A 27,990-nucleotide genomic window follows, 5' to 3' on the forward strand; every position below is an offset into this window, starting at 1 on the left:
AAGTGGTTGTGGGTAGGATTATCTGTTAGAATGAAGTAGTCTTTCACACTTCAGTAAGCGGACACCAAAACGCGTTGTGTCGGGATAGGCGTCATGTTATCCTAGTGTTCCGGCACTATAGTGACTTCCAGCAGTCTCGCTGTACACACCACGTACCAGGACAGAATAGATGTTAACATGAGTTTTATTAGAAAAATACATTTCAGCTGTGACGACAAACATATAAGTCGGTTTACAAGAGACTAGTGTTAGACGCACGGCTAACAAATTACGCAGGACTGAAAAAACAAGGTTAAATCCACAGAGAGGAGGAAACGTTTACAATTCTATTCAAGTATAACCCACATTTTTTACAACCTATACAGGTACAATCTACTTATAATGGATCGCAGTGGAGGCAGCCGCGTTTGTGGATTGAAGGAATATTCTATCGGTTCGCTAGGAAGTTAACGCATCATGTCCTAGTGACTTCACTTCCTTGTGAATCGATAGGCTGCATGCTGACTCTTGGCCCAGCCCCCAACATGGCTACCTCCTGTGTGCAGGTGACAGGTACATTTCGAATGAGACATAGCAGTTATATTCAAGATATAGGTCATTTCCAGACATTGTGATCATGCCCAACTGACCCCATTTGATATTCCAGATATGAATCTTTAGCCATCACCGCCCGATCTTACTCCTGCCTTTGGTCTACTTCTGCTCCGTTCTCTGACAGCAGAGTAGTCGGCTTAACAAACGGTTACAAAAAAATAAAATAAAACCACCTACAATGTTTTTTTTCCCCCAGTAAATAATTATTGCCATCTTATCACTAATTATAGTTAAAAGTTTATCAAATCCGATACTATCCTCCTTTAAAACATCAGACGACAATCATGAGTTCTTCACCTTAAATTTTGGTCTAGCTTTTCCACCGTCCTTTTCTAAACTCTTATGTTATTTTAATACTAAAGCTATTACCCATGCTCATCTGCTGCAGCCAATGTATTGCTCCAGTTCTGGCTGTGAGATGCCATGCTTAACAAGAGAGGAGCTTTTCAAAACGATATATTCGGCTCATCCCTCACCTGCGCGTTTCTGCAGCAGAATTTGGCCTTCAGTATCGTTACAGAGCAGAATGAGTTACATAGTCGTCCAATCTCTATTCAGATAGAGCATAAATTCTGCTAAATGTGGAATTTACAAATGATGCGCAGGATCGAGCAAAGCAAAAGCGGAATTGGAAATTCGTAGTCATGTCTCAGCGAAACGCGTCACAAAATTATATTTAAGTGACATTCCAACATGTCTTTAGATATGAACCTTTATATCATGTTTGATATATTGTATAATGTAAAATTATTGGTATTTAAAACCAAGGCATATAATCTGAAAATATAATGTTATTATGTATCGCAAACATGCCACGTACAAAACAATAGCTCAAAACTGTTGCTTATTGAAGTATGTAAAGTGCATTTTCACCTGAGATTCAAATGTATTATTATTAAAACACACTTAAACATCTGAAAGTAGCTGTACACACTGCAAAACATTTTCACTACAATCACAATTTAGTACCGTAAAATTATAATCTTCTGAAGGCTATTCCTTTTGGTTAAAAATATCACTCTGGTAAAAAGTTATTGATAACAATGGAACATTAACCAAGCAGCTGCGACACATGAGAAGTAGCCCGGTGAACATACGCTTCCAATGTGCGCCTCCTGGTATCAGTGTGTAAAGGAGCAGCGGGATGAGGAAGGTTCAGGGCTGGTTGAAAGCAACTGGTCAAGAACATGGTAAAGAGTTTGTTTCTTCTAAATTAATTTTTTGTTCGCATAACAAAAAAAAAAAATAATAGTTCCCTTTGTTAATGGGGTTGGAAGTGGGATTCATGGTAGCATCAGTCACCTTGGGTGGTTATTGAGCGATGACCCGCTTTCAGCAAAGTTCCTGTATTTTCCGCAACGATATCTGAAGGCATCTCTGCTACAAAAAAATATTGAATCCTTATTCTTGGTCTTTTACATAAGTTTTTTGTTTTAACTGTAACTACATGTCCCAGCATAGTCTGCTGGAGAACTGGAGAGAACAGGTTGGCTACTTCTGCATCATGTGATATTTGATGCTATGATACAAATGATTCCATTTCTATTGGGTCCTTCATTTTCCATACATTAGTGTCACAGTCTAAGATACAGGTACCTACTATAGAACTGACTGAAGGTTAAACATGATTTAAAAGCTTTCAGCCGTCATGAAGTCCTAATGACAGCAGTACTGGCAGGAACGCTCCAACCACCAGCGTTAGACTCTCTAACAGTCCCAGCCCTTGATGTCTGTATTCAGATGTCTCATGATGGTCATTGTGGCCGCGGCCGCTGATCTCCGGCAAGACGTGAACGGTCGCCACGTATAGGAAAGTCCCAGCTGAGAACAACATGCCATTTCCGGTTGCGCTGAGCCTGTGCTGCGTGTTCCCTCCGGCCTGAGAAACAAAGGAGAACGTCAGTCAACAGAAACTATATTTAAGGAAGATTGGGTTAACAAATCTCAGTATTTCAAAATAGGTCTAATTAATAATACTCTTTCCTCCAATATCCTTTACTTCCAAATAGTATTATCCTTCCCATATGCAAACAAATTAATTCATCTAGTATAGTCCGTCGTAAATAATCCAACATGTGCCACTGTCCATCCCATTCGCCAATTCGCTGGGCCCTGCCCATTCCCCGATGCCCGGGCCCAGCCCAGCCCAAATGGACCTATTCCCAATACCTCCAGCAACTGGCACCAATCTTCCTTTTTCCAAACATTTAACCTTTTTCTTTCTATTACCATAACCACCACTCCTATATCCCAAAAACTCTTTTCTGTCATTGAATAACTGCTCCTGTAAGCTAATGTGCACATTCTGCATTTTGTTCCCCTTGTCTACATATCTGAAAGCTGAAAATATTCACATCAGCGATCTGTTACTGTGTAATCTTGAAAACTTATTTACAATTCTTGTGTAAAACGTGTTTTCTGCCGCGCCAACCAGACATTTCATTTGTAACTTCAGCGATCACCGTGAATATCTAAATTGGTTGTTACGGGTTACACAGACCTGACAAGACTGCATAACATTTCACAGCAAGGGCTCGTACACACGGACATTTTAAAAGAAATGTCCAAGCATTTAACTAGCATTCACAACACGTTTGAAGTACGTTGTAAAGAAAATGTCATAAAGCTTCCCTGCATAAATCAGTATGGGCAAACGCAGGACAAGTGTGTCCTAACGGGGGACTGCCAAGTCCTTGAAAAGAACGAAAGGAATGTTCTATAGACCACCAAAGAGACCTGTGCATATGATGAGCAAGACATGAGAAATATTTTTTTTTTTTTTTATAACATGTACTTCCAAGCAAATCATGTAAGAGTTATACGAGTAGTAGAAAACAAAAAACTAAGAAAAGGGGATTCCAAACGAGCCAATCCCAAATCATCTTAGATTGTGCCGGTTCTGGAGAAGGAGAAGACTTCACACCATAAATCCTGAAACATTTTAGAGAATAACAAACACAGAAAACCGCTTACATCTCATAAACCACATTACATCAAAGGGTGGCTTGTCCGTGAGCGGGACTGAAACAAACTCCTGTTTGCAGCTTACCATAGTCAGAATTAAATACGTCGCAATTGTCAGGATCGGAGCAGCGAGCGAGAACGCCAAGAGGTGCTTCTGAATTTGTTTCTTTTCTAAACCCGCGTGCATGAGGAACGAGACTAGCCCAAAAGCCGCTGGTGCCTGCAAAAGAATAAGGAGTCAGTGTGTTATTATATTACAGTCTACGCTACCTGCTCTTTATAAAGAGGGCCCAAACTACAATAGGAATCATCAGCTCCAGGAGAATAAGAGTCGGTACAGAGGGAGGCAACATTATAAGTAGTGAATATATAATTGTACAGTTCTAAATTATCATACCAACATCCATATATATATAAAATCATACTTGTCCACTCTCCTGGAATTTCCGGGAGGGTCCCGAATTTTGGCTACCCTCCCAGATTCCCAGGCACCCTTCCGGGACCTGGACAGAGACAGGGCTCAATAACATGATTTGAAATGTTAAGCCCTGCTGCAAATTGCGATGCGGGAGCGGGGCTTTGGTCGCCACGGCCCCTCCCACCTTTGCCAGCTGACCTCCCCTCCGGAAAAAAGCAGAAGTTGGCAAGTATGTTTAAAATATATTAATACATACGGATATAAATCTTCAGGATAATCTTCATCATATTATGTTGAAAAAAAATCTGTTACATATCAAAATAGTATAGTCAGGTATTACCATGTCAAATCTTAATACAAGCATTCCTCATGTCATCTTAAAAATATATTACATTCATAATACTGTTATTGTTACCTAATGCACAGAGGATTGAAGCAATTATCCGGAGAGACTAATCTAAATTTTTGTTCAAGCGGAAAAAGAGTGCTCAGTTTATCCATTTTATTTCCCACGGGGGCAGTCATTTAGTTAGATCTCGCTCTTAGGCAAGCAGGCTTTCTAGCATCATTATAGAAAGTATCTTGTATATTAATTCTTTATTATGTTACCATTAAATACAAAATATTGTAGCGTTAGGCTGGGTACACACTACAGGTTTTTCACCCCCAAAAAATGGGCCAAGCACAAGATAAACGACATTAGTGTGTATGGTACAATGATGAACGATTATCGTTCCAAAGCACATCTTATCGTTTGATTTGATTTTATAAACGGACTAAAAATGACATTCAACAATAGAACAATATTGTTCGAATTCTGCAGTGTGTACGTACTCCCGACCAGATCTCCATAGAGTTTACTGCGTCACCATCTTCTCAGCCGATGGTTATGGCAGATGAAGAGCAGAGATCTGAAGGTAAATGACTTTCAGAAAACAGCTACTATTTTCTATTGAATTACAGACACAATCAGGCAGACATTGTTTGTTTAACAGTTATCTTTTCGTCCCAAAAATACTGAACTATAGTACGGTATAATGACTATCGCTTTTCTGTGTAAACTGATAAGGCGAGAGTGACCCTGCAGATAAATCTCAAATCATAATAATATTGCACACAATAATAATCTCTGTATGTTTAGAAATAAAATTATAATTCACATAGTATACAAAACAGTGAGTGACAAGAGGTGTAGACAATGAGATATTATGCAACTGGAATGACCTAATCTTCTACAGGATTGGCTGCAATCTATGATCTGAAGTACAATCATACTCACCAACAGTTCCAAGACCCTCGAGATTTGCGCCAGTGAAAAGAGGAGTGGCTTGGAGTGGAAGGGAGTGTCCTCAGAAATGGGCGTGGTATGGTCAGCTAAAAAGTGTCCATTTGGGTGGGTCAGGGGCGTGACCTAATTGATCCAGAACTTGAATGTTGGAGAGTATGGTACAATATAGAACGAGAGAAAGATGCTCTCCACAGGGATAGCAAGACGACACAAAAACCGCGTGCAGTGCGTAATAAGATATAAATCTTTAGTATATAGCATGCGGTGGTGCTAGTCCCAATGTATTAGAAACAGCAAAAATTACGAACAGAGGTTCGTTGTAGAGGGACATATTAGCACTCCTTGTGTTAATTAAAATATAACCTTTATTAATTTTAGTTTAATAATAATATCCTCCTGGAAGAAAAGGTGAAATATAAAAAATTCAAGTATACACACATGTATTAAAAACAAAAACACCAACAGATAGGGATCTGTTATAGATAGGAATAATTGAGTATGGTACAAACAACCCCGTACATTCATGGACGGAATGCCGAAATAGCAACGCGTTTCGCCAGAAAAATTCTTATGCAGAATAATTATAACTATTTTGGCTCCTGATGCTTTGTGGGAAAATCTCAGGTGTGGGTGCAGGTAAGACCAGTGTCATCCAGGTACTTGCTACAAAACCACATAGGTATTACATACAATGATCGTGCACTGCTGATTGCATCATATAAAGCAGCCTGGATTATTATTTTACTGTCAGCCTTCCATTTATATTACTGGCAAAAGGGGGCGTGATTTTCTAATGGGGGTGTGGCTCAGTAGAGTTAGTGATACAGATGGAGGTGGACAAACATGAGCCTACTTTTTCCATTGGGAATGTTGGCAGTGGTGGAACTCTTCCACCTCCACCGTCACGTCAGTAATAGAATATACCACCATAGGCTGAGTTATGGGAGTTGTAGGTGGACATGTAGTGAGATACATGCTACCTACCGGTCCTAACTCTACACATCCTGGGACAGGGAGATAACACACATATCATTCTCCCTCATACACTGTTATGATGGACGCCAGAGGGTTAGTTCGCCTTCACCAGTCACACAGCAAATTCAGTATTCTCTATTTTTATCATGAGGTGCCGGTTACCTTGTGTAAGATGACTGCGAAGAAGACAATGACTTGTACAGAGACCTGAGAAGAGGCCACCGCTGCTCCGAGAGCAACGCCGTCCGCTATGGAGAAGAAAGTAAAAACCATTAGTTAAAAAGGTAACATGACCCTCTCCAGCGTCTAATTCTCCAAGCACTAAATACAACCTTGTCAAACAAATTGGTCATCCATTGGGACAACATGGCCTGTACCGCTATATTGGACCTTGACTCTCTAGGGCCCCTTTCCCTCTGTAGTTACCTGTAAATGGGCGTCTTTCTAATAAGAGAATTGTACCTCTCTGGAAGGAAATGATTAGGGAGAGTATTAGGCTTCTCTCTCCTGGGAAATGACATTCACACGGCAACTGTCTCAGTCAATGTTTTGCCCAATGGGTTTTTAGAACATGACATCAGTGTTTCAAGTCACAATCTCACCTACACAAACTCTTCCACCCTTATTGAGGCTCATTGCTATAGAGAAGATCACTAAACCAAAGAAAATGGGTAGCGTTCTAGTTTTTTTCCGCCCAATATACAAATTAATACCTCCTATTCCAACTAAATGGCATTTCCTGAAAATCATATATACTGAGTAGGAGTTGTTTTAACTGCTTACCTCTACAATAGAGATATTACAAATAAAGCTTATACACAAGTTTATTCATGACTAAATCCTGTTAAGGGACGCAACGCTTGCGCGCCTAGATTTTCGTTTTTGCCCCCCTCACTTTCATGATTAATTTAATTCATAAATGAGCTAAAGGCAAGCAGTATTTTAGGAGGAAATCTGAAACGTTTAATGTAGTGAGAGAGGTCATTCTATAGTGGTAGGAGGTTGGCATTTATTATCATCATTTGTTAGGCGCCACAAAGTTTCCACAGCGCCATACACAGTACAAACAGTAGACTATACAGGGTGAAACAGTACAGGACAATAAACACAAAGTACCAAGGGGCCCTGCTCATACGAGCTTACATCCTAAGAGAGGGTAAACAAGATCAGGCACAAAAGGGAGCCAGTGAAGCCAAAGGGAGAGAAAAGAGGGATGGTTGGTAGGCTTTGAGGAACAGGTGAGTTTTAAGTGTCCGTTTGAAGGACCACAGATTGGGTGAGAGACGGATGGAGCGAGGGAGGTCGTTCCAGTGAAGGGGGGCAGCACGGGAGAAGTCTTGGATCCTATTGCGATGTTTACACTTTTGCGCAGTGCGTTGTTACCGGAAAACCTAGGAGCAGTGGAGATTAAGCGTGTACCGCATCCACCTTAAGTTGCGCTGGCAAACCCTGGTGCAAAACCAACGAGAGGAAAGCTATTGGGTTGTCTGAACAAATATGGAGTCTATCAACTCGCTCAAAATTGGTGACGTCACTGAGGCACACGGCAAAAAGTGATGTCACTAGTTCCTCATGAGTTGATTGGTTACTATTGGTTCCGCCCCCACACAATGGCTACGTGTGTGTGTGTGTGATGGGGGCACTTTGCTTCAATTCCACACTGTGATAAAACAGTGAGCTTTAAAACAGCTTAAATGGATTTTGGCACTCACAGTGCACTTAAAAGCCTGATGGTTATATTTAACAGTAATTTAATGGAGTTATATTTTTTTAGAAATATTGTCCTGCAGGAATTATTGCAGGGACATTGCTTCCAGAGCCTGGATCTACAGAGATTCGGTTTGCAATGTCTTGATTAAATGGCAGCAATTGTTGATTTAAATTGAATCATATAAGTTGATGGGTCTGTGTGTGTGACTGCAGATCACAAACTGTTAGAGCCATTTCCCTGAGACCAGCGATATTACTATTTAATGTCAGAGAACAGTTAACGAGGTGCAGACTGCAATGTGCAGAGAGCCCCTGGGGATTTCATCTCTCTATCGACACAAAAACGCAGCTTCCTGGAGATCGACAAGAAACGGCAGAACAATCCGTCTCTATTCTCACGGGTAGATGGTCACCCCAGAACTAGGGACACAAGACGCTACATATATATTTCTGTCACACAGGTACACAGTTGTGTCGGATACACTTGTCTGTAGGTATCATCAGACCTATCAATTTCATTTTTCCTTGTGCTCCTCTGGTGACGAGTGTTAAAATATCTCACCAGCATGTTGCTGGATAAGAAAACAACCAGTGTCATGTTCAGAGGTATAGAGAAGGGCTAAATATTTTGCTTGAGCGGTATAATAACATTGTATATCAGATCTAAGGATAAATATTCAACATGCATTAACATGTCCAACATACAGTACATAGCATTATATCATCATTTATTTATATAGCGCCACCAATTCATTGGAACTTACAGTTTATATTCCCTTACACACACACACACACACAGACAAAGTGTTAATTTTGTCAACAGCCAATCAATCTACGAGTATGTTTTTGGATTGTTGGAGGAAAGCGGAGCACCCGGAGGAAACACCAAACAGATAAGGCCTTGGTTGAGAATCGAACTCCAAATATTTAATTGTACAGCATAAGAATACATCTTCACTCTCCTCAGAGCCCGACAATACCCAGTAAAGGGTATGGGCAGCACGGTGGCTAAGTGGTTAGCACTTCTGCCTCACAGCACTGGGGTCATGAGTTCAATTCCCGACCATGGCCTTATCTGTGGGGAGTTTGAATGTTCTCCCCGTATTTGCGTGGGTTTCCTCCGGGTGCTCCGGTTTCCTCCCACACTCCAAAAACATACTAATAGGTTAATTGGCTGCTATCAAAAAAAATTGACCATAGTCTGTGTGTGTTAGGGAATTTAGACTGTAAGCTCCAATGGGTAGGGACTGAGGTGAGCGAGTTCTCTGTACAGCGCTGCGGAATCAGTGGCTCTATATAGATAAATGGTGATGATGATGAGGATTCTAGTCATTCTCTGGTCTCTATTGAGTGCTCGTGTTTAAAATCAGAAAAATATGAATTCAATTTAAACAGAGAAATTATTTAAAAAAAATAAAATAAATAAAGACGGTGCACCGTACAATAAAGGAGTCATGTTTTATTGTGGCGTTAAACAGACCACACCCACTTTTTGCTCATTAACATAAGAGGAGACCGCAGTAGTGGCAATAAGATGGCGATATAACGTTATATAGTTTGGGAAACAAAAGAGTACTATCCTAAAGACAGGTTAATGAAAAAAAAAAAAATCCATTCCTCCCCTTTTAGAAATGATCCATTGAGGCACAAGCATATGTACAGTGACTATACTGGGGACGGACAGCTTATTACTGTACTGCGTGCAGCAGACAGAGCGCTCAGGTGTTCACTGCTGATGAGAAATTTAATTCCTGGGTAATTATATCCCAAATGCCAAGCTTTGTACTGAAAATAGAAATCTCCTACTATTAGGAGCCCAGTCGTCTAGGTAATAGATGTGGAAGTTCCCCCCACTCTACAAAGCAGACAGCAATTGTTTTTAATTCGTGAAGCAATCATGCGACTCTTCAGAATGATTACAGATTGGCGCCTCTAAGTTATCTGCGGCTTAAGAAACGATGAGCGCTGGATATAAAAACTGATCCTGAGCCTTAAGGGAAATTTAATCTAAAAAAAGGAAGATAATTCCGATTCTTATGTAAAGTTATTACCGTATACACTCATGTATAAGCCGAGTTTTTCAGTATACTTTTGTATGCTGAAAAAGGGCACTCGGCTTATACACGGGTGAACTTACCTGGTGTCCGGTCCCTCGCCTTCAACTTCTGCATTCCAACACAGGAAGTTCGGTCTCGGTGGGGGTGGGGGTGGGGGTGGGTCTCTCTCTCTCTCTCCCCCCCCCCCTATTTTTTTATTTTTAAAATTTACAGTGCAATTACATCATGAAAAACAATACAGCCACCATGTTCATACATTTATATCCCTACCCCTTTATTTAGGTTAGGTTGTACCCAATGCCAATGATTTTATAATCATTTATGAATGTTCCTTGTCATCTACTGTTATTTATGGTTTAGCTAAAAATGATTTCATAGATTGAACCTATCATTTTTATTAAGGTTTTTAAATTAGCGCTCTTTTCCACCCTAGGCTTATACTCGAGTCAATAAGTTTTCCCAGTTTTATGTAGTAAAATTAGGTGCCTCGGCTTATATTCGGGTCGACTTATACTCGAGTATATACGGTATGTAGGTTTAACTTGCAGTTTGCAAAAATGAAAATGTCCTATGATCCAACCGTGGTCCGCAAGACCTTTAAATATTTCCCCAAGGATTAGATTCGCTGTTCAAGTTAGTGGTCGGCCCTGGAACTATGTTTAATAAAATCTGAAAATGTGACTTTAATTTTCATTTATGTCTCAGAACTATTCCAGAAACATTGCTTCATTACAGGTTATTGTGTATAAAGTAATGTGTGTGTTACTGAACATGGAATATATTTAATTTTCTCTCCATTGTGGACCAAAGTGTCACTAGTATTATTATTATCAACCTTTATCTATATGGTGTCACATGAGGTCAGTAGCATCATACAGAGGTAAACAACAAGTCAGTACATGGTGTAACAGTACAACACAGTAAAGAAATAACACTACAACTATCAGCACAGCTACTGGGGTACAAGGGGTATATTCAGCGCAGGCTGAAACCTGTGCCCATTAGTGTGGGTGCAACTAACAGGTTTAGAGCCCCTGAAAGAGGTGCACAAACAATGGAGGACTGGAGACAATGGGCAGAGAGCACAAGGAGGAGGTGAGCAGTGTAGCTGGTGAGTAAAAGTTATAGGTAATGAGAACAGGAGGGAAGAAGGCTCTGATCACTAGAGCTTACAATCTAAAGGGAAAGGGGCAGACATACGGCTGGCATATGGGGGTGAGCCAATGTAAGGGGATCTGAGGGCAAGAAGCAAGAGTGGGAGAGATGGAGGATGAGAGAGTGTGAGGTACAATAGATGGTGAAATGGTTATGTGAAGGGCTGGTAGGCTTTTATATACAGGTGGGTTTTCAATGACCATTGGAATCTATACAGGCTAGGGAATACTCTGATAGAACGAGGGAGATCATTCCAGTGGTGGGGGGCAGCAGGGTAGAGATCTTGGAGTTTGGGAGAAACAATGGAATTTCCATCGTTGATATATTCTGGTGGAAGCCGTCACCGTGTTAGTCGCTTACATCTCCGAAATTTTCTGGGAAAAAGTCCAAATGTGAATCCAAAAAAAAAATAAATTTTATTTTCAAACATACATCCCAGGGTTCTGTAGTTTGTAAGACGTTCACTAACCGTTCTTTGTAGTTCTCGGTCTTCTTGTTTCTCAGGAAGTTTTTCACAACTTTTTGGAAGCTTCTCTCAAAATCTCCTTCGTGAGTTCTCGTATTTGTGGTCCAACAGATATCCCCTCTTTGCTTCACTTATTCTAGGAAAAGTTGCATCACCAACATCTTCTGAATCTAAGCTCTCCGCTTCTCCTCTGTGTAAATCCATTCATTGGCTCCCTATCCGCTTCAGAATTCAATTCAAGCTCCTTAACCGCTCTTTCAAAGCCGTTACCAATGCTTCTCCCCCTTACATCTCGGACCTTGTCTGGAGGTACATACCTTCATGACCACTCTGCTCTACCTTTGACCTCCGCCTCAATTCATCTCCCATTACCTCCTCCTATGCCTGCCTCCAAGACTTCTCCTGTGCTGCCCCCATACTTTGGAACTCCCTACCTCACCTCACTCGACTCTTCCCCATCCTTCAAACGCTCACTCAAAACTCACCTTTTGAAGCTCACCTATCCTACCACCTTCTGACCATCTTATCCATCACCTCCTCTTCCTCATCTGCCATCTCCATTTTCTCCTAGTTGGTCCTACTGTCTCTCACCACCCCTCCCTCTAGAATGTAAGCTCTCGCAGGCAGGGTCCGCTCTGCCTATGGTTTCACGTCTGTCTACTGTCTGCCTCCCTCGTTTGTCCAGTCACATCTTTTGCTGCACTCCATGTGAGTCCCCATAGCCTTACTCACACTCATCTGTGCTAATTATGTGTATTACCTGATCTATTTGTTACTTGCTTTTGTCTCCAGCACTGCGGAACCTGTAGCGCCTTATAAATAATAATCTTCTGGTGGCACTGGAATTTGTAGCTCTGCACTGTGAGGAACAGGCCTGATGGCTGAAGGAAGATCAGTATATTTAACAGAGTTCTTCCCCTTGCTTGTGATTCCACTGATTTTTGTGATACAAAGATAATAGTCCGTGGAAAGGTCCTTTGGTTCTCTCCATACCATGAGAACTGCAACTGGCTTGTGATGTGATTTACCACACAGCCAAATATTAAGCAAACTTACACACGAAGCACAACAGATATGAGGGACCCAAGATTTGTCCTGATCTCCAATTTTACACCAAAAGTAGAAGCCCCCTTATGATTTTCTTACCAAAAGGGTAATGTCTCTTCTTTGCGACTTGAGTTAATTCACCACACGCGTAACAACAATTGTTTGGATGATTTATACAACGCAGAGGCATTTTGTAGACTTATGCACACCGTATACTTATAAGCAGAAACTGGAGGAGTGACTCATTGAGGCATATTCAATTATCGGCGGAAACGCCGAAAATCTGGCGAAAAAAACTTTATTACGGTAATTTTCTCGATGGATTTCAGCTCGCAGCTCCCTGAGCCGCGAGCTGAAATCCAGCTAACTACTACCGTAATAACAGTAGTAGTTTTAATGCCGCGGATACCCGCGACAATTGAATATGACCCATACAGTTTTATCATATACGCAGATTTATCTACTTTAATTTAGTTTTAGTTTATACACAAATAAATGATTCCTAGGGAACGGCTAAAACATTTAAGATGATTGTTTGCTCGTTATGAAAGTCATAAAACAAATATGAATTTACATTTAAGAAAATAAATACTTATACACCAGGCTATTTTGAGCAAAATTTATCATTTTAAAAAACAAATATGACCGTTTAAAATAAATAAATGGAGCCCATAGGACAAATTCTGGCCCAATTTTTGGATTCAGCACCATACATAAAAAGAAAAAAAACCTAAATTTTTGTTTGTATTATTTTGACTTTACTCAGCCCAATCAGACGTTAGATGACCACAGTAAGAAAACCAAAAAAGGTCTCATTCTGGAATTATAGTCTCTACGTGACAATCTGCACAGTATACCAGACACACACAATTACACACTGTTTTCAGTGCACAAAAGCCACGTGTTGTCACTTACTTGTTGCTGAGGGGGCAGATAAACATTACAGATCAGTGTTTAAGGACACATCCAGTCGTAATAAAACACCAGATCCGGCTCAGGGTAACAGGAATTGAATTCATTACAGACTTAATCTATTTATTAGCACCTAGCTCAGATAAGGGTTTATTAACGCAGTCTGTTGTCTGTGTACTTTGTTCGCCGTTTGTATTGCTTGTACTAAACTGGTTAACGCTCTTTCTGAATTATTGGGCTAATTGCTTCCTATCACCAGATGCTAATTAATTCCATAGAGATTGTACATTATTGTTTACAAACCTACTTCATATCTGCCCAATGTCATTTGTAAATCATTTGTAATCCTAATTGTGTAATCTCCTTTTCTCCAACAGCCCGCACAGCTTTGTCACATTGACTCGGCAAAATTATTTAAGGATGTGTAAACCGGCAAAAGTGGTCGATTGAATTATATCTAAAAATGTAGGTTTGAGTGGAATTAAGATAAAGTAAAATATAATAAAAACGCAGTTATCTGCCTTCTGGAAAAAAAAAACAATTCAAGTGGTCCTTCAATGCTTGTTATGGCCCAATGTAAGGGATCCTCTATTCTGTACTGCAAATTGGCTTTTTCTCAAGCCAATACTAAGGTTGTCGAAGTCCCTCCTCTGTGAATATCCTAGTCTCACGATTGGGAGGTCCATGGGGAGGGGCATCGACAACACATGAGGGAAATTCTCAGCGGAATCAGAGTATCTCTGGAATGCAGGTAAGTGAGATTTTGTTTTTAATTATATCTTACTTAATTCCATCCAAAACTGAATTTTTGGTGGAACTAGTCTTTAATTTTGAAATTACAGAAAGTTTAAGCAGAAGCGCAGAATGTTTTTACAGAACGCGTTTTTTTTATTTGGGGGGCGCCCCGCTTCAAATATCAGTTTTCGGTCTAAGAAACAAAACAAGTATATTTACATTGAAAATAAAATGGATTAATCCATCATATTTCAATGGTTGCCAAGTGGCACATTCTTCACAACACTGGAGAACACTGCCCAGTACTGGCAATTCTTCATCCCACCTAGATTACAAAATGACTTGAGCTGGACCCTCCCTAACAAATCCTGTATAACCATGTAGGCTTTGTACAGCATCACAGTCTATGTTGGCGTTCTAAAATTAAGCACATAAAAAAAGGAGGTTTAAAAAGTCTAGACAGGGAATTCCCATCTCACATGGCGATTACCTGCCGCATGAATCACTAGGCCCAGTGTCGCCGTTATGCTGGTTCCTGCTGACATTCCTGTCCGGGGGTCTGAAAAGAAAACAAAATTTATATTAAATGGAAACGAGACAATCAGGTCTCAGGTGTGCAGACAATAACCACATAATTCAGTCGGCTTTTCCTATCAGCCCATTTCGGTAGTAATAAGACCGTAAACTGCAGATATTAATGTGTAGGCTACAAATAATTGTAGACTTATCAGCAATCATAACAACGCTGATGGTATTTATTAATGTGTAACCGGACGACTAAATATTTAGTAGTTTGTGAAACTTAAACAGGTTTGGAACAAAAACTTCCCAAAAGTATTTTGATTTACAGAGAGCAGACCTTACCTTTCTCTTACATCTCAAAGTCCCTTTAAAATATTCAATAGATGCCCCGTTCTATGAACATTATTCATCCTGATCACCATTTATTTATATAGCGCCACTGATTCCGCAGCGCTGTACAGAGAACTCACTCACATCAGTCCCTGCCCCATTGGGGCTTACAGTCTAAATTCCCTAACATACACACACACAGACAGAGACTAGGGTCAATTTTGATAGCAGGAAATTAACCTACCAGCATGTTTTTGGAGTGTGGGAGGAAACCGGAGCACCCGGAGGAAACCCATCGATAAGCAGTGATAGAAAAGGAGACCTATTGCCAGTTAGAACATACAAACTCCACACAGATAAGGTCATGGTCGGGAATCGAACTCATGACCCCAATGCTGTGAGGCAGAAGTGCTAACCACTGAGCCACCTTGCCAAGTTTAATAAATGTTTTATGATGGGGATTGTAATAGGAAATTATTATTGGTTGTCAACTAATGCTATGATTGTATCTACCGCCATAAACCAGTAATGGGGAACCTGATACAATTCAGGGGCCGCATGGGTGGCCATATATCCTTCACAAGGGCCACAGATCATCCGTAATCACAATACGTTAAAACAAGACACACATGAAAAGAAAGACACCAATCTGTAATAACAAATCAGCAGGTATTATATAACAAGTGTTACAAGCTATAACAAACACATCTGACAATATAGCAGGAAGGAGCCGAGGGCAGCAGGTGAAGGCTTGGAGGGCCGCGTGCGGCCCTAGGGCCACTGGTTGACCATCACTACCCTAATTTCTCTTTCAGAGTCCAGTAAACCCTGCGTATTGAGAAGTTGTTGGACGTCTCGTTATTTGTGATGGAGGAAATACGCACAAGTCAGCACAGACTTGGGCACGTTAAACCTTTGTAGTTATTTTACCGTCTGGGCAATGTTATCCGTTCTGTAATCTCACCGTGATATGAGCAGTAACTCCCGATTTGGTCCACAATGAACATGAGTATGAATCCAGTGACCAGGAAGACTCCGATGAAGAAGTGAGGAGGAACGGATGACCCGGTCTCTGTTACCGCCTCCTCCGTCACTGCCGCCTCCGTCATATTGATATTCTGCGCGACATTCAGGCATTTCACTGGATGACCTGCACAACAGAACGCATACAAAGATCTATCAATTACCATTTGTCCAATGCACTCTAGAGCCAGGAGAACGAGTAGAGAGAATCAGAAATTAGACAGACGTGTGTTTTATCTTTTCACAGGGAATCACCAACTTTTTGGGGTAAATGTATCAAGCTGAGAGTTTTCTGGCCGGTTTGAAAAGTGGAGATGTTGCCTATAGCAACCAATCAGATTCTAACTGTCATTTTGTAGAATGTTCTAAATAAATGATATCTAGAATCTGATTGGTTTTTCAATCCCGCCGGAAAACTCTCAGCTTGATACATTTACCCCTTTGTGTTTTTCCTATTTTAAATTTGTATGAAGAGATCTAATTACTCATAGTTTCCAAAGGGACTTTAGGAAGGGGCACTACCATCCCAAAAAGGTCAAATTTAAATGTATGTTTAGATAATTCTGTTTTTGTGTTACCCAACAGTGCACACTGAGCCCTGCATACGGCTGTACTGAACAAACGCAGACAGCACAGACAGACCCATGCTGTATCCAAGACAAAGGAAAATTATATTAATACATGAACACAGAATAAAAAAACTAAAAGTAGAATAAACAATATCTTTAGTAAAAGTTGCAGTACGACACATATAAACCAATAAAGTAAAAGTGACCTGAAGGCGGAGTCCCCTTTTAAAGACTGGATGGAATTCAAGTGTATGAGAAATGATGCCTAAAAAATCTCCCAAGTGTTAACACAGCAATTACACATCACAATTATTCTGTGTGTAAATGGTACCAGCTGTGACATCTTAGATCAGTAGCCAGATGCGGCCAGGCTCAGCCAGGAACATTGTGCCCGGGAAACAACAAGGAGCTGCATTGTACAGCAAAAGGGCTTTCTCTAACCTGTGGAAGAGCCGTCCAGCAGTTCAATCCCTTCTGGTATAATTATAGCCAAAGCCGTTCCACAGAGCAAACCGGCCCCCAGGACGCTCACAAACTGCAGCTTTTTCTGGAAGAAAAGGATGGATGTTATTAGGATGGATGGGTTACAATAAGTCACTGATCAGTAGCCCGGGGCGATTGTTCTAAGGGATCCCAGATCGTACTTCCTCAAACAGTAGAGTATATATGTGACCTAGAGCACACCTGGCCAAACTGTGGCTCTCCCGGCATTGCGAAACTACAAGTCCCAGCATATCTTGCCGGCTATCCGCTAGCTTATCTGGTCCTATATGGATACAAGGTTTTAGGTCACCCATTTTTGTCCTTCAATCAATGTGGCACATTGTACACATACCAACCCTTTGTCGTAATTATCTTTTTAGACAAGTGTCATCCATGTAATGTTAATCCCATGGTGCATCGAATTACACTTTGATTTAGTTACACATAAGTTACCTATATACATTAAGCTTCCTTGTATTACTCCAATAGCGCTGGATCAAAAAGTTCCCTGTGTACACCCGCTAGCTATCTGATGGCAAAGCATGCTGGGACTTGTAGGAAGCGGTTCTAGGTGTCAGTGAAGGAGCCTAGTGGTGGCGGCAGAACCCCTCCTTCTGCGTTGAGGGGCGCAATTGGGATGAAGAAAGGGGGCGATGGCAAGGAGAGCCCAGCCGGTCCCCGGGAACACGACAGGGTGTCATAGGAGAGGTCCACACTGTCAAAACAATATACGGTACTGATGAACCAGAAATATTCTATGTATTTTCCTTTACATATTAGGTAGGCACTTACAAATCGGGTATAAATGCTCTAGAAACTACGGTACATAAACAGAGAAGGGCATTTAAATGGAGAGATTAGAAAAATATCAAACGTACTTGGAATCAAGTTAAAACCAGAACCTTTTATAGGCACCGCTCAAAACAGGAGCCATCAAACAGCCAAGGACCTTTGTTTTGAATATATTTGCATAGAAAATCAGCTCAGTTTGATCATTGTTCTTTCATATCCTTATCATTTAAATGCTGCCCTCAGTTGTTGCATTCAGCGAGTCAGCCCTTCAAAGCGGATCTTAAAAGGAAAAACTTTGATGCCTTTCAAAGAGATTACGGTTTGGGCAAGTTCTTTATTGTTATTTCAAGTTCAAGTTCAAAAAGACGAGTTTGAAGAAGCGTTTTAATTAAAGTGAGCTAATTAATGACACAGCGAGCTGCGGCAGCAGGCTTTAACGAGTTCTTGGAACACACAGCTTGTAATCTAAAAGGATCCTGGCATGTTAGTCACCATTCATAACATAAATTAAGTGAATGTGGTGGTGACGTTTAGGTTGGCACTGAGGAACGCTCAGACTTGTCCTGGCGCTGGCTGCAGCTGGTTATACGCTGCAAAACCATCCAACAACAGACCCCAAAATGACGTTAGCTCTGTAATAATCAGATGGACATCAGTAGGATCATTATCGGGCATAGGAAACGTGGCAACAAACCTCAACTGGCCTTTATATACGGTCATATTCTGACCACAATAACAGGGCCCACAAACTGCCTAATATCAGACAATTTGTCCATTTATGTATGCAAGGGAGAGCAACAGGACCGGACAGTGTGTGACCAGTATTAATGTCATGTCAGCATCATCATCATCTATATATATAGCGCCACTAATTCCGCAGCGCTGTACAGAGAACTCTCTCACATCAGTTCCTGCCCCAATGGAGCTTACAACCTAAATTCCCTAACACACACACACACAGACAGACTAGGGTCAATTTAATAGCAGCCAATTAACCTACTAGTACGTTTTTGGAGTGTGGGAGGAAACCGGAGCACCTGGAGGAAACCCACGCAAACATGGGGAGAACATACAAACTCCACACAGATAAGACCATGGTCTGGAATCGAACTCATGACCCCAGTGCTGTGAGGCAGAAGTGCTAACCACTGAGCCACCGTAGCATCTCCTCCTACCTCTGCCTGTATGGATATTCCTCTTTCAAACGAACATTAAAAACCCACCTTTTCCTTAAAGCCTTCCAGTCTCATGCCTAAACTCCCACCGGTCGGCTACCTCTCTTTCTCATCCCTTCTTCCCTTCTCCCCCTTCCTCCCATCTCTCCGTCTCATCCATGTGTCTGTCTGTCTTCCCCTCCCTTTAGATTGTTCTCTCCTTTGAGCAGGGCTCTCCTACCTTCTGTTTCCATCACTTTTAACTGCGCTCTCCAGCTACTCAGCTCACCTCCTCTCAGTCCCTCTGCCCTCTGTCTCCTCTCGCTTCTCTCCGCTCCCCTCAGTGACTCTCAACCTGTCATCCGTGCCCACCCTCTTGGGCCATAGTTACCTGCCTGTACTCACTTTTCCCCTCCCTCCCTCTCTTTCATGCTGTGCCTGAGCCCCCAGAGTTATAGTGCTTACTGTTACTTGTACTGTGCTGTTTCACCTTGTACTGTGCCATTGTTTGTCCTTGTACGGCGCTACGGATACTATGTGGCGCGCTATAAATAAAAAAATTAATAATAATAATAATAATAATAATATAACTCAGCTCAGGTCAGTCAGTATACAGCTACAGTATATAGGTAAGTTAGTAGTATTGTATACACTTATCCAGTGCAGCTGTCTGTATTAGAGATAATGAAACACTGTCCTAATGCACAGCACCAAATCATTAAAAAACAAATCAAAACAACCAGCTCACATTCGTAAGGTCCATTCTATTTGCAGAATGTCATTATGAACGATGCAATGATACAGCAGCCAAAATACGTATATGTATAAGTTCTGTGTATGACAACAAAACACACATCGTATATGAACTGTGTGTATTCAACAGCCGACATGGACAGATACATATTTAAGGGTTAGATTACATTTGCCCAGATCCCCCTGGACTGCAGTATAGCTCCTTCATCTGTGGGGCAATGAGGCACAAGTGGGAGTGCAGGGGCAAACGCAGGATTTGTAGAGGGGGTTTTCACACCACGCCGTCAGTGGGCGTGACCAGCATGCATGGGGGCGTGGCTATAATATTAGACAGTACTTGGCTGCTCTCCAACTCTTCCTATCCCCATAATATACATGGGCAATGCTGCGTGCACTACTGTTGGGTGCACACAGCTCTCTCTTTTCAAGCAGAGCCGTGTGAAGCGGGACCAGGGTCCACCCACCTCAATTATACAGTGCCCCAGGCTTGGATGGGGGCTTCCAGGCACTAGGAAACCCTCCCTCGGTTTGCCTATGGAGTGGGTGCAAATAGAATATGATTGACCAGGGAGCGGAAGGTTGGAAAATGAAATATGGGGCAGTGAAAATAATTAATTGCACGGAAGCTGAGATTTTACTTAGTCCCGCTGTACTGCACATTGAGGTCTGTGTCCTGACAGCAGGGAGGTAGATTCCCCGTTGTGCTGCTCTGCAATGCAGGACAAAGGGTGAGCCCCGCGTAGTATTATAATAGAGAATGGAGCGGGGCTAGCATAGATTACGTGCTAGTCACACCCCTACAATGGTCTGACCACGTCCGCTCAACATTTAAACATTCTAGAAACCAAACCTCTAGAAATCCTGTGTTTGCCCCTGCTTCTGTAGAGAAAAAGTGGAGGTGTTTCCCATAGCAACACCTCCACTATTCCCTTTTTAGAAGGTTACATAAATCTACCCCTTAGTTTTACTTATACGAATAGAAAGTTCGACCAGCGCTGAAAATGGACAACTTCTCGTCCCGTTTTACGTACTGCTCGGCCGGTTTCAGAGAGCAGAACTGCGTTGGGTCCATTACAGCTGTCGCCGACAACGGCAGACTGACGAGTGCTGCCTGCAAGCCAAGTAAGATTTTACTTTAACTCCGTCATCTCCATCCAAAACTACATTTTTACTTTTGTGCAACATTCTGTTTTAAAGTGCCCGGTTATGAAAGCAGATTTAAGTACAGCCTCCCTACCTTAGAAAGGGGCGTGGCCTACCATGAAGTGGGCTTATTGGCATGGATTGGGTTCTAGGCTTACTTTAACCTTATTTTGCTTTAGAGAATAAGGGGTCTATTAATTAATAACTGGCAATAGGTCTCCTTTTCTATCACTGCTTATTGTAGCTGTAGAACGTCACCTATTGTCATAATTAAATCTCAGCTGACCTGACAAATCTTACCGTTGTCGCGGTTACCACTGGCGGTGACCCCTGATGTATATGGATAAGTCCTATCTCTGGCAAAAAAACACCCATTTTGACAGACTTTGGGCTTTTTGCCAAATAATACACAGACTGTAAAAGGATTATTTAATTCATATATTTATCTTGACTCTAGAATACAAGAATACAGTTTGTAGAGGAGATCCCAGTGATGAGAGAACGGCTGGGCTGGTCTATGTGAATATATTATAAATTGAACTTGTGTCTTCCCGGGTTACACACTTCCTGTAACACTGCAGCGCTCACATGACTGCAGCGAGGACAATGACACAACACATTCTTACTACCGTGATTCATCTCTCTGTCCAAGTGCAAAGATCAAACCAGTTTTACTCCTACAGTGGTTGGTGGTTGTTACTAAATCCTTCTTGTAAAACTAACTTGAGACAGATATAAATTAAATTGTGTTGCAAACATATTAATTTGCTTTTTAAAAGGGACATTATAAAAAAAAAAACCCAAAAAAAAAAAACCTCATTTAAAAATAAGTAAGGTATGTTGCTGCCCCTATTTAACAGTTCATTAAATTAGTGCTTGACAAACAGAACAATTATTTTTTTAATGGCAAGGTAGCCACTAGGGGGCAGTGCACCATTGTTACCTTGTCTTTGAAAGTGTTATTAGAGAGAATGAGGTGACAGAGCAAATGGCAGACATGGATATGGCCTTATTCAGAAACGCCACTGGTAAATGTGATAGAAGACCACCGGGCACTGGAAACCTCCAATGGTATTTGGAAACAATGGTCAATCAAAATAATTAGGAAAAATATATACAAACCTATAGGCTACATAATATATCATTGTACAGTCTACAGACACAAAGTAACATAGTACACGTATAACTGAAGTTGATAGGGTCCAGGATTGGCAACTTCATAATTACGTTTTGTGAATCCTACAGTCAACGTGCTTGTTCTTCACTTCATTTGTTTGGACTATATTAAATATTGTCAGTAAACATTTACGGCCGTCAGTAAATCTGCAAAACATGGTTATTAAAATATGTACAGATCTGCCAACCCATCATCAAGTTCAAGAAAACCATGTGAAAACCTTGTCTCGACTATGAAGGCGGCTGGCTCCCACCTTCTTGGGCGACAAACAAATACACTCAACGCTGCAAGGACTGCGCTGCCCAGAGCTGGGTAAGACGATGGCTGATATAAAATAACATACAACACGTTTAGGATTATTTAGCAACAAATTAAATACTAGTCCAGGATTTCCGTCTACATTATAGTGGTTAAACCAGTTTATACAATTGATCTAATCAGGAACCATTGACTCATTATACTACTCTCCAGGATCTAAACACGGGAGGAACCTGGCAGGATCTTTGTCTTTCACCCACGTGTCAGGTACTGAGGTTTTATTAACTTTCTCCAAATCCCTCCATTGTATCCATTTCATTTATAATAATCCTGTAATCATTCCTATTTACCCGCATGAGCGCAAGTTAAATAAAGAAATCCTAATATACTATATTGGATACTGATTTAATACTATTACTCTTTATGTAGCATCAATATATTAAAGTGGTGCATGGTCCACAGCACAAAACTTGCCCGGAAAGACTAAAAGATCTTAATATGTATAGTTTGGAGCAGAGAAGGGAACGGGGGGACATGATAGAAACTTTCAAATATATCAAGGGTTATAACAAGGTGCAGGAGGGAAACATTCTACAAAGGAAGAGAAGTATTAGAACACGAGGACATGCACTGACACTGGGGGGGGGGGGGAAGAGAAGTATTAGAACACAAGGACATGTACTGACACTGGAGGGAAGAGAAGTATTAGAACACGAGGACATGCACTGACACTGGGGGGGAAGAGAAGTATTAGAACAGGAGGACATGTACTGACACTGGGGGGAAGAGAAGTATTAGAACACGAGGACATGCACTGACACTGGGGGGAAGAGAAGTATTAAAACACGAGGACATGCACTGACACTGGGGGGGAAGAGAAGTATTAAAACACGAGGACATGCACTGACACTGGGGGGGAAGAGAAGTATTAGAACACGAGGACATGTACTGACACTGGGGGGGGGGGGAAGAGAAGTATTAGAACACGAGGACATGTACTGACACTGGGGGGGGGGGGGGGAAGAGAAGTATTAGAACACGAGGACATGCACTGACACTGGGGGGGAAGAGAAGTATTAAAACACGAGGACATGCACTGACACTGGGGGGGAAGAGAAGTATTAAAACACGAGGACATGCACTGACACTGGGGGGGAAGAGAAGTATTAGAACACGAGGACATGTACTGACACTGGGGGGGGGGGGGAAGAGAAGTATTAGAACACGAGGACATGTACTGACACTGGGGGGGGGGGGGGGGGGGAGTAGGTTCAGAGGAAATGTGAAGAAAAACTACTTCACAGAAAGGGTAGTGGATAAGTGGAATAGCCTCCCATCAGAGGTGGTAGAGGGTAATAAGGTCGAGCAATTTAAACATGTTTGGGATAGACATAAGGATATCCTTACAAAGAACTAAGGATCAAACAGGGTTTGAGGTTACCATAGGTTAATAAATGGGCAGACTAGATGGGCCAAGTGGTTCTTATCTGCCATCAAATTCCATATTTCTTTATTATCCGGCACTGTACAGAGACTGCTTATTCATTCACATTAATACATGCACCAGTGGAGTTTACAATCTAATCTTCAATCAACTGATAACATGAAAAACACATCCTGGTGACATTATCGTTTTCCTATAATAACCTCTAATGTTCGGATTCTCTGACAAAAAACAAAAGACCCCCCCAAAAAACAACACATTTAAATGGCATCAATTAGCCTTTCAGAGAAACAAGTTCTAAAAAAATATTTCCAGGATGTTGTAGAAGATGAACCAGAGCTGTATTTGAACACACTGAGTGACTAAACAGTAAGTTAGCAAAACAATTCTGCCACCTGATGATACATGAACATGGGTAAGAAGCAGAGACTAGAAATACAAGGCAGTATTTTAGAAGAGTTGCAGGCGGGTGCGTCAATACATTGATCATCTTACACTGGGAACAGTTTTGCAGTTGATTTCAGCCAAAATGGCCCAATATTATAATGCTCGTGGCTGGAAATAGGCACGTTGATAAATGAGGTCAGACAATAACCACTGCTGACACGTACCATCCATCCTGAGACGCCAACAGGCCCCGATCCTGATGGATGTAATGCAACCACGCGGCCTGAGGGGCCAAACGCCCAAATCGCCTTTAATTTGGCCCCTTGTGTGTGCTGTCAAATTGGACATAATTAATTCTGCTCAAAAGGAAAATAATTGGGAGTTAGGAGATAGACTGTTTGTTATATTCAAACCCCCCCCCCCCCCCCAACATGATGGTGCATTCTCATTGCAACAAGGAGGAAAGCATTCAAATATATTATATTGCCAAGTAATGATAATGAAATATTACTCTCTCTCCCTGGGAGATGAGAACCAGCCACCAGGGAACCTCTCAGGAATATGTAGACTGTATGTGCACAGTACATTACGCCGCTGCAGTACTGCTTACTGTACACCAGGGGTCAGTCCTATCACACAACACAAATGTGATAACTCAGTTGTTCCCAAACTGTGCGCCACGGCACCGATCCCACAGAGGTGCCACAGCCAGGGCCAGTGGTAAGCAAGGTGGGTGGACTACTAATTATTTTGGCTTAGGAGTGCCCTTAAAATATTATGGAGACCCTAGGGGTGTTTCTAACTGAGAAGGTTTGGGATCCACTGTGTTAACCAATAGGGTCTAGATGTTGTCGGATGTAATGCTCTGCATGTGTTCTTATAGTGTCACATATTCATATTCCAATATTCACATTAAAGTCCTTCAGATGCAAAGGGGGTGTGGCTTGTCAGGGTGAAGGTGTGGCTTCATCAAAATGTGGGTGTGGTCAGATAATTGGCATGGCTTGGCTAGATCAGGGATAAGGCTTATTTTGGTTCTTATTTTCAAATGTCTGTAGGTATTATGGTTTTCTTCATTCGTCTATGCCCCTGATCCACCCAAAAGACTCTTTAGTCTACCCTTTCCATGTCAACAACCCTTTGCGGCAGGCATCTCCGTTTTGCCTAATGGAATTCAGGACTGTTGTGGAAAAAAAAAATATATATATATATATATATCAGGGTTGTTGACAGACATGGTTTGCCAACGTGTGTGGCTGGATATAAACAATGAACATGTAGAAGTTTTTATTTATAATTTAAATATTGTTTTTGGAGAAATGTGGATCTAACAGAACTGACTGGCAACGGGGCAGGAAGGTAATCGCCCCTCCAACCCTTCAGCCCTTTCTGGGTGATACTGCTGAGCGAACACAGACAGAATGAGGACACTGGTTCCTAGTACAGTAACAGGCTAAATACTGGTTCACAGACCGAAGCCTCCACTGTGTGTAGAAGACGGGGTCCGCTTTAAAGGATAACTTTAAGGTCCACCTAATTGAACAGAACTCTTCACGTGTGCCCAGCCCAGCAATGCTGACCTCACCCCTGCCGGTGGGTGTGTGATTGGTTGACAATACCCAGCCTCTATGAAAAGAAACTCTGTGGGAAGTCAACAGCATCACCGAGCTGCAGCAGACATTGTGGGATGTCAAACCATGGGAAATAATATTCTGGATTAATGATTTACTTACGGAATTCCATCCAAAACTTAAATTAGTGTTTAATAAACATTCCTGCTTCCCCGGTCACCTGGGGAAAGGTGTTCACCTTCCTTCATGGCCGGACATCATATGATCTACTGTACCTCCATAAAACCTGTTACTCTAGAGGAGGCTGTTCTGTATCATCTCCCAGTTATCATTACTAAATACTGCACAGGCTACAAAATGTTACACAATTCACCAAAAAGAGTCCCCCGACCATACTATAGATGGTACACGGTCGTCAGCTAGACATTTATTTGGTTGACATTCAGAAAGTCGACAACATTAGCTCGACAACTCCAATGTCGACAGCATTAAATGGTTAGGGGTAGAGACAGGTTAGGGATATTATTGTCAACCTAATAATAATAATATTAGTGTCTACATTAGAATTGTAGTCCTAATAATACTGTCTACATATCAATTGTAGACCCAACACTAATACGGTTAATGACATTGTTGACTTTCCAACCGTCTATATTATGGTGTCGACCATATAAATGTCGGTCATGTAACTGTCGAAGATTATATATATATATATATATATATATATATATATATATATATATATATATCACACCTCTATATAATAATACAAGGTTAAGTGGAGCGTATTTACACAGATCATGAACCTCTAATATCCTTCCTTACATATTATAGCGAGTATGTTATTCCCAATAATAAGTGGTAGTTATAAATGGTTTACTCACCACAAATTATATAGAGGATATCTTACTCCTATTATAAAATATATAAGTATTAAAAATCACTGAAGAGATGCATAACAATATATAGGCACAAGATCCCAGACTCTCATGGAAAGTTAATTCTAAGTCTTACTTTTATTTTAGAAACATTTCTTCCATCACAAAAGTTTAACTTGTGAACATAAGTCACTGAGGCTCATTTGTGACAGTAAAGCAGAAAAAAAAGAAAGAAAGAAAAAAGCACTTTAACAATTATCTGCACTTGTGTTTTACAGGACCATGTTTATTAACAATCCTGGTGTAGCATGTGTTCAGTTCATTGGATTAGCAGAGGTAGAAAACCTGTAACTCTCTAGCTGTTGTGAAACTACAACTTTCATCATGATCTAGCTGGCAGTGCATGCTGGGACTTGTAGTTCCACATCAGCTGTTGCTTAAGCTCTGTATACAGGTATAGCAAACCCAAGCTTGGCTGCAGTATAAAATACAAATAATCAACATAATAGACATACAAGTCAAAAGACTGTTGTAAAATGTGTAATTAAAACCTCTCTAATTTATATTAAATTTCCATTAACTTCTGCAGAAATGGTTTCTCAAAGCCTTCTCTGGCAGTTTTTGTCACCAGACCCAGTTCACTTCTTACAGTACCGATACTCTAGTAATTAACAGCTTCCGAATACATACTATACACATTTCAGAACCACTCCTTGACCTAGTTGTACTGTCAGGGGTTAATGAGGTTAACCTCTCCCCCGAAATACTGGTACTAACAGGGAATGATGCAGCTTTCATGAATGGATAGGAAAATAGATACATTGTAACAAGTTCCTAAACATCAGCTGTGTGAACATTCCACAAGCTTCGAACTCGCTCACTGCTTAACCCCTTCACTTCCAGGTGCCGGGGCAAAGTATGCGGAGAGACTCCAGACTTACCTCGGAAAGTTTCACTGCTAAAGGAATCAAGCCCAGGAGAAAGCAGCCCAGGAACATGCCAAGGGATATAAGGAAGACCACAAGCAGCCCGTCCATGGTGACCAGAGGGTGGAAGAGGCACAAAGCTTCACTTCATCTCCAAGGGGAAGTACACAGAGAGCTCCAAGTGCAGGGGCTGCTCCCTCATGCTTCACACGTCGCCTCCATTCACCGTGCAGCCAGCAGGCTGAATGACAAGTCGTAG

The 27,990-nt window shown here is 41.4% G+C and overlaps 1 protein-coding gene across 1 annotated transcript; it reads right to left on the reverse strand.

Moving 5' to 3' along the window:
• Window positions 1–166: 166 nt before the first annotated feature.
• Window positions 167–27,990, reverse strand: LOC142144946 (zinc transporter ZIP9-like). The gene is made up of 7 exons (XM_075204314.1): window positions 27,747–27,990; window positions 17,207–17,312; window positions 16,138–16,323; window positions 14,812–14,880; window positions 6,402–6,487; window positions 3,644–3,778; window positions 167–2,473 (listed from the first exon to the last, which is right to left on the reverse strand). Exons 1-7 carry the CDS (start codon window positions 27,840–27,842, stop codon window positions 2,234–2,236), a joined length of 918 nt encoding a protein of 305 aa, XP_075060415.1. The 5' UTR covers window positions 27,843–27,990; the 3' UTR covers window positions 167–2,233.

The sequence above is a fragment of the Mixophyes fleayi genome, chromosome 3 (assembly GCF_038048845.1).
Source record: "Mixophyes fleayi isolate aMixFle1 chromosome 3, aMixFle1.hap1, whole genome shotgun sequence".
Lineage (NCBI taxonomy): Eukaryota > Metazoa > Chordata > Amphibia > Anura > Limnodynastidae > Mixophyes > Mixophyes fleayi.